Raw genomic sequence first — 8272 nt, 5'->3', positions numbered from 1 at the left:
CTTTTTAAGGATTTTGAGAATTGTTTTGTTAGACGCCTCAGCTTGGCCATTACCTTGGGGGTAGTATGGTGTGGAGAAACGATGAAAGATATGGAAGCGCTCACAGAGTTCACGAACATCCTGGTTCTTGAAAGGACGCCCGTTGTCAGTGATAATGGAAGTAGGAATCCCGTATCGGCAAATGATGTAGTTGAGGATGAAAGTAGCGATTTGTTTCCCAGTAACTTGCGTGAGAGGCACGGCTTCAATCCACTTTGTGAAATACTCTGTGGCTGTGATAATGAATTTATGTCCATTGGAAGAAGGAGGGTGAATCTTGCCTATGAGATCGAGTCCCCACTGACAGAAGGGCCAAGGAGATGCAAGTGGCTGTAATTCCTGTGCTGGTGCATGTATGAGGTCTCCATGAATTTGACACTGCTTACACTTCTTGACAAACTGATATGCATCTTTTTCCATAGTAGGCCAGTAGTATCCAGTCCTGATGAGTTTCTTAGCCAAGGTAGGACCACTAGTATGCGGACCACATATCCCTTCATGCACTTCTCGTAATGCAATTTGAGCTTCGTCACTCTCTAAACATCTAAGGAGGGTGCCATCTAGACCTCGTCGGTATAGGATATCAGCTAGGATAACGTATCGGGAGGATTGGCGAATGAAAGTGCGACGTTGGTTGTTCGATAAATCGGGAGGTAAGATATTGTCGCGAAGGTATGTGAATATGGAACCATATAACTGGGATTCAGGACCAACAACACATATCATTTCCGTAGGAGTGATCTCATATGACGGAATCAGCAAGTTGTCAACCAGGAACTCATAGCGAGTCTCATTTTGCGGTAAATCAATGAGCGAAGCAATTGTAGCCATGGCATCAGCAGCGCGGTTCTGTTCTCTTGGTATCTGCTCAAACTCTATCTTTGCAAAGTGCTGTTTCAGATCATCTACCAGTTGTTTGTAAGGCATTAGCTTTTCATCTTTTGTTTGATAATCATCAGTTGCTTGATGGATGACAAGTTGAGAATCGCCAAAAACACGAAGTTCCTGGATCTTCCACTGAACTGCAATTCTTAGCCCCGTTGTTAATGCCTCGTATTCCGCTATATTGTTGGTGCAAGGAAATGATAAGCGGTATGACTTTGGTATAGAATCGCCTTGGGGAGTTATAAAGAGTATACCCGCTCCTGCCCCGTGCTGTGTGTATGAGCCATCAAAGTATAGTTGCCATGGCTTTGCAGGTGATATTGTTAGAATGGACTCATCTGGAAATTCTGACTGTAGAGGCACATCATCTATCATGGGAGCATCTGCCAATTGATCTGCGATGGCTTGTCCTTTTATGGCTTTTCTGTCCACGTATTCGATGTCGAATTCACTCAAAATCATTACCCACTTGGCCAGCCGCCCAGTAAGTGTAGCTTTGTTGAGAAGATATTTTAGTGGATCAATTCTGGCAATCAGCTTAGTCTTGTGAGTGAGCATATAATGTCGTAATTTTTGTGAAGCGAAGACCACAGCGAGACATGCACGCTCAATTGGTGTGTAGGTTAGCTCATATCCCACCAATGTGCGACTGATATAGTAGACCGCTTTTTCCTTTCCGTCAGGTATTTGTTGTGCTAGGAGTGCCCCCAGTGCTGTTGGAGTAGCTGATATGTAAAGTAGCAATGGTTGATCTTGAATTGGTGGCATCAAAACTGGCGGGTTCAAAAGATAGTCCTTAAGCGCCTGAAAAGCCTGTTGACAGTTCTCATCCCATTTGAACTTGATGTTTTTGTGTAGCAGGTGCTGGAAAGGATTACACTTATCTGCAAGTTGTGCTATGAATCTTCGTATGGACTGGAGTCTCCCTTGTAAAGACCGAAGTTGACTGATATTCTTGGGTGGTGGCATGTCCAAGATAGCCTTGACCTTCGTTGGATCAGCTTCTATTCCTCTTTTAGACACAATGAATCCTAGGAGCTTCCCGGAGGTTACTCCAAAGACACATTTCTTTGGGTTTAATCTTACCTTGTATTTTTCCAGCCTATCAAAAGCAACTGAAAGTATGTCCAAGTGTGTATTTCTGTCTATTGATTTAACCAAAAGGTCGTCAACATAATCTTCCACCGTTATATGCATGAGATCATGGAAGATAGTAGTCATAGCTCGTTGATACGTGGCACCTGCATTTTTCAGCCCAAAGGGCATGACATTCCAGCAGAAGGTTCCCCATGGACAAGTGAATGATGTTTTATGTTGGTCTTCAGGTGCAATCCTGATCTGATTATATCCAGAAAATCCGTCCATTAAAGATAACATCTCATGGCCTGCTGTGAGATCAACAATTAAATCAATGTTTGGTAATGGGAAATCATCCTTCGGACAAGCCTTGTTGATATCCCTGAAGTCTGTACATATTCGGATGCTGCGATCTGGTTTGCTGACAGGTACTAAATTGGAAATCCATTCAGGATAATCAATTGGGCGTATGAATCCGACATCTAGTAATTTCTCCAGTTCTGCCTTGACTAGCAATGCCACCTGTGGATGCATTTTCCTTAATTTCTGTTTTACTGGTTTTGCCCCCGGTTTGACTGTTAAATGATGCATTACTAAGTCGGGGTCTAGTCCAGGCATATCAGCATAAGACCATGCGAAGTTGACTTGTCGTTCCTTAAAGAAGCTTATGAATCTTGCTTTTTCGGTCTCTGTCAATGATTGAGCCAAAAATATGTTGTGTGGAACCTCTGCTGTACCAATGTTTGTTTTTATAGTCTCCTCTACCAACATGGATGATTTTTCCTCGTATGATGCTGGGAGAATGTCAAGCCTTCCATCTTCGGGCGCCTCAGAGAGGTTTTCACCCTCAGATACGTCCTTTCTTTTTTTAGAGTCAGATAGCGCCACAGTGTGGTTTTCGCCATAAGACCCTTGTTTTGTTTTTATTTTCACATTTTTGCGACTAGAAGGCCCGACACCCTCACCAAAGTATGCCATGTTATTAAGCTCTATGGCGTATCCTGCTTTATGGTCTCCAAGAGGAAGATCATCACGAATGCCAAGATAATCAACAATAGCTTCATCATTTTGAAATGTATCAAGCTGTGGTGGTCCATCCTGATCCCAGTCAATGAGTTGGGGGTGAACGAGGGGAAGGTCTTTAGTGTTTTTAGAGTCCGCAAGGCTAATAGTGAAGATGTGGTTATATTCAGGTATGTCAAGATAGTCATCGAGGTCGTCAATGGCACTTTCCTCATCAGTTTCGATCGTGAGTGAGTCCAAATTATCATCACTAGTAGCACCCTCAGGGACAGGTGTCCTCATCCTATGTGATCCTGACCTAGGGCCTTGAAACGAAGCTTGTGCGGGATCCTTATGGGTCGGTTCTTGACCGACTCTGAATTTCTTGTAAAACTCCTCCTCCTCTGTAGGTTCATCTGGCTCTCTAAATGTCTCATTGAGCTCATAGTCGCTGGAGGATTTGGCTGAACCCCATTCCCACTCATTGGAGTCTATGGAATAATTATCTTCTTGTTGAACTTCAGCCACTTTGACTCGCCATATCTGTTTTGTTCTCTTATTTTGAATCTTGGGATTTAGAAAACCAAGCCCCTTAGAGCGTTCCCTTCTTGTAGTTAGCTCAGGTTGTAAAGGCTCCACGACACCTTCTTTGCGTAGTCCGAGAGGGCTCTTTCCATCATACCCGAATCTCTGCAGAATTTTGAAACCTTTGCCATAGTTCTCATAGGGTATTATAATTTGATCATGTGTATCATCTTCAGCGTCCTTGTATAGCATTTTATATAAATTTTCTTCCTCTAATTCGCCCCATTTTTGAAAGACGGTAGGATCCCATTTGAGTAGCATGATGGAGATTTGCTTATTAGGATGTGGCCTCCCATATTCCTTGGGGGAGTTCATGACTTGTCGTAAGAACATTGTTTGATTCAGAGTGTATTCTCCCATGCCTTTGTCTTGAAACTTGGCTCTAAGTTCACCTTGTTTGGATGTCGAGGGCCTTAATGACTCAGGATCAATATATGCTGAAGAAGGAGTAGCCTCCCGATTGCTAGGAATGATAGTCTCAGTATGTGATCTCAAGTTATTGCAATATATGAATGGATTTGGATCACCATTGACCAGAGTCCCCAAACTCGCCGCGAGTCAGGCGAGTTCGCCGAGTTGGCGAGTCGAGCCAACCTCGGCGAGTTTTGCCGACTCGCCGCTCGGACTCGGCGAGTTTTGCCAAAACTCGCCGAGTCCGAGGTCCAGGACTCGGCCGCGCGATAGGCATAATTCGAACTTAAAAAAACAAAAAAAAAAAGAGCTTTTTCATTTGTTTTTTTTTTCCATTCTCTTTGGTATAACCCTAAAAGGTCTTTTAATTGTTATTTGTGAGAAGAAGAGAGGAAAAGTGAGAGTGAGGAAGGAAAACAAGAGGCCATAGGTTTGCAATCAGCAAGGAAGAAGAGCATCAAGGAGACCACAAATCACATTGGGGAGGCCATAGGCTTGCATTGAGAGCATCAAGGAGTCCAAAGCAAGACTTCTCAACTCATTTGAAAGAGGTAAGGTAGATTTTGCTTGTTTTTTTAAGTATGTTAATGGATTTTTTTCATTTGTTTGTTAATTTTTTTTTAGTTTAACAGTTAACTTTCCAAATCTTGAATGTTTTTATTTTTTTAGCTTAATTACAATGAGAGAAGTAGAATAATGGCAAAGTGCAAACCCTACATTTTTTTAGAAAAAAATTGTAAACATGTATTTACAATTTTATTTTTTTTTAAAGTAGGGTTTCTTGATTTTTTCTATTAGTTTATAACTTTATTAAATTTTCTTATTGCAGCAGCTTTCACGTTTAAAAAACATTCATTTTTCACAATGCCTAAAAAGGATGAGGCTTGGAAATATACTGAAGACTTTATTGGCAGACAAAAAAATCAAACAAAATGTTTTTTTTGTAAAGAAATTAATTTTGGTGGCATCAATAGATTTAAATACCATATTGCCGGCATACCTGGCCATGATATTGAGGTATGCAAATTACAAACTCCTGAGGCAAAATGTTTCTGTTATGTCCAATTAGAAACACATGAACAAGAAAAGTTAACCAAGAAGAGGCAATTGGAAGAGTTAAGTGCTATTGGCTCCCATGCACCCACATCCGCATCTGCATCCGCATCCGCATCCGCATCCACATCCGTAGGCTGTGTTGGAGAGGGTTCTTCCATGCCTCCCTTTCACCCTAGTGCTTTTGCTAGTGCTAGTGCTTCTGCTAGTGCTAGTGCTTCTACTTCTACTCCTCCTGGTGGCACTATTACCTTTGGCCCTAGAGTTCGGAAATCCAGGTTGGATAGTTATTTTGTGCCGCGTAGTACTCCTGGGGCACAACCCTCGCTTGAGGGTATGGGTTGGAACAAGGAGGTTCATGATGCTGCAAGAAAACAAATTTGCAAGTTTTGGTACTTTTGCAACATTCCATTTATTGCAGCCAGGTAATTCTTTTTGATTTGATTGCTTTAAGTTTAAAAGTAAATTTATAGTTTGAAGTTGAATTTTACTTTGTCTAATCATAATCTATTTGTGACAGGTCTCCTTATTGGCAAGGCATGGTAGATTCCATAACCATTTGTGGTGCGGGGTTTAAAGCCCCTACCGATGCTGAGTTAAGTGGCCCCCTCTTGTTACAAATGGTTGAGGATATGAAAGTTGAGCTAGAGGACCACCGACAGTCTTGGAGAGAAAAGGGTTGCACCATCATGACAGATGGTTGGACGGATAGGAGGAATAGAACACTCCTAAATTTTCTTGTTTCCTGCGGAGGTGATTGATTATGATTCATTCTAATTTGTACTTCCCTAAATGCATTGAATAAATTAAATTTTGATTTGTTGAAAGTTTGAAACTCTATTTTCAGGATCTACCATGTTCTTGAAATCTATTGATGCTTCCTCACATGTGAAAAATGCCACATACTTATGTGAGGCTATTGAGGAAGTCATACAAGAGGTGGGGGAAGAAAATGTGGTGCAGGTGGTGACAGATAATGCAGCAAGTTATGTTGCTGCAGGTAAATTTTGAACTTTTCAAGTCTTGATGGAGAGGCATCTATGATTATTTAAAATTTTCTTAACACATCAAAATTTCTAATTAACTTAAAATTGCTGCAGGTAAACTTTTGATGGAGAGGCACCCGAAATTTTTTTGGTCTCCTTGTGCGGCCCATTGCCTTGACCTCATGTTGGAGGATATTGGTAAGCTTGAATGGGTGAAATCAATAGTTGAAAGGGCCAAATATATCAGCAAGTTTATCTACAATCATGCATTGGTCCTTAGCATTATGAGGCAATACACGGGGCAAAAGGAGTTGGCTCGTCCAGGCATCACGAGGTTTGCCTCAAACTTCCTCACACTGAAATCCTTGATAAAATCAAAGGCGGCTTTGAGGCGTATGTTTGTTGGTGAGGAGTGGACTTCCTCATCCTATGCTACAACCACTGCAGGGATAGATGTGGTAAATTGCATTTTTGATGAGTCAGGTTTTTGGACCCCCTGTGGAGAAACCGTGCAGGTAAATTTATTACAATTTAACATTTAGTATCTACTATCTAGTATCTACTATTTAGTAATTTAATTTTAATTTATTAACAATTTAACTTTGCAATTTTTCTTTTTTTTTAATTTAATTTGTGACTTAATTGTTTTTGTTTAACATTATGTGTAGGTCACTGAGCCCCTCGTAGTTCTCCTACGAGTTGTTGATGGGGAGAAGCCCTCTATGGGCTATATATATGAGGGTATGGATAGGGCCAAGGAGGCCATTAGGTCCATATATGCAGGAGATGAGGATAAGTATGGCCCCATTTGGGAGATTATTGATAGGAGATGGCAGAACCAGCTTCACAGGCCCATCCATGCAGCAGCCTATTACCTCAATCCGGCATTTCGATTCCGTGATGACTTCAAGGCAGATGAGGAGGTTCTTAGTGGCCTGTATACAGTGGTTCAAAAGTTGTGTACTGATGGCACAGCCTCAAGAACAACGCTCCAGCTGGATAAATATAATAATCGAGAAGGGGCAATCTTCTCAAGCAGCATGTGCATAGAGGCTCGAACACAATTGCAGCCAGGTAGAAATATATGTAAACTTAAGATTCTTAAGTTTATGGCTTATGCATTTTAATTTTTTATTTTATAATCTAGCCTTAAAGTTGGAAATGAGTTTGATTTTTTTTTCTTTTTCGTTATTTCAGATAGATGGTGGCAAATGTTTGGGCCCTCAACCCCAAACCTTCAAAAAATTGCCATCCGTATTTTGAGCCAGCCATGCAGTGCTTCTGGATGTGAGCGCAATTGGTCAATGTTCGAGCACATCCATTCGAAGAGGCGTAATAGATTGTCTGTGGAGAGGTTGAATGATCTTGTTTTTGTTCATTACAACCTCCGTCTTAGGACCAGACAGATTTTGGACACTGACTCCTCTCCGATCACTTTAGCGGAGATCGATCCAGAGTCTGAGTGGATCACTGAGTCTACCGATCCCGTCTTCACTAAGGAGGACCATGAGTGGGTTGACCAGGCAGACAGAGAGGCTGAGGCTGTGGCTATGGCAGAGGAGGAGGATAGAGCACGATCCGGCATAGGCACCTCACAGGCGGAGACTATGGCTTCTCAGTCATCCAGGACCTACCTTAGACGCATTTGTAGGAGGCAGACAGACTACTCTGAGGCTCAGGATTAGCTAGAGCCTGAGCCATAGACTTGTTTTTGTTTACAGTTATATATATGTTTGGGAACATTTGATGTCATGGATTTTATATACATTTGACAACATTTATAACTCTATATATCTATGTTTTCTATTTCCTTCAGCTACAATTTACATTTCTACGCATGTGATGGATGTATGTTTATGTATGTGATCAAATCAGCTTCTATTTGATGATGTTATAGTGTCTTTAAGCTTTATTCAATAATGGGTGCATGAAACAAGTTTTAAATCGTTAAAAATCTCTAAATTTCAAGGGTTTTTTATTTTGCCGAGTCATAGCCGAGTCGTCGCCGAGTCATAGCCGAGTCACGAGTCGAGTCGGCCTTGCCGAGTCCGAGCCGAGTCCGAGTCTGGGAACTTTGCCATTGACCGTTACCTCGACTCCATTATGAGGAAATTTAATGCATTGGTGGTATGTTGATGGGACTGCCCTCATTTCATGAATCCACGGACGTCCTAGCAATATGTTATACGTGAGGTCTAGATCCAGGACTTGACAAATCACGTCCTTTGTGACTG

General features: G+C 41.6%; 1 protein-coding gene across 2 annotated transcripts; it reads left to right on the top strand.

The window, feature by feature from the left end:
• The first annotated feature begins 4160 nt into the window (after nucleotides 1–4160).
• On the top strand, nucleotides 4161–7853 carry LOC131030540 (uncharacterized). Of its 2 annotated transcripts, none has more exons than XM_059221817.1 (7): nucleotides 4161–4550; nucleotides 4832–5477; nucleotides 5573–5805; nucleotides 5900–6052; nucleotides 6153–6553; nucleotides 6707–7112; nucleotides 7236–7853. In XM_059221817.1, the coding sequence occupies exons 2-7, from the start codon at nucleotides 4864–4866 to the stop codon at nucleotides 7721–7723; spliced, it is 2295 nt and encodes a 764-aa protein (XP_059077800.1). In that variant the 5' UTR covers nucleotides 4161–4550; nucleotides 4832–4863; the 3' UTR covers nucleotides 7724–7853. The 2 variants fall into 2 exon arrangements, with proteins under 2 accessions (XP_059077800.1, XP_059077799.1); XM_059221816.1 differs by having other exon boundaries at nucleotides 4829–5477.
• Nucleotides 7854–8272: the final 419 nt, after the last annotated feature.

This window comes from Cryptomeria japonica, chromosome 5, assembly GCF_030272615.1.
Source record: "Cryptomeria japonica chromosome 5, Sugi_1.0, whole genome shotgun sequence".
Taxonomy (NCBI): domain Eukaryota; kingdom Viridiplantae; phylum Streptophyta; class Pinopsida; order Cupressales; family Cupressaceae; genus Cryptomeria; species Cryptomeria japonica.
Note: the sequence above shows the minus strand (reverse complement) of the source record. Positions and strands in the feature narration are given on the sequence as shown.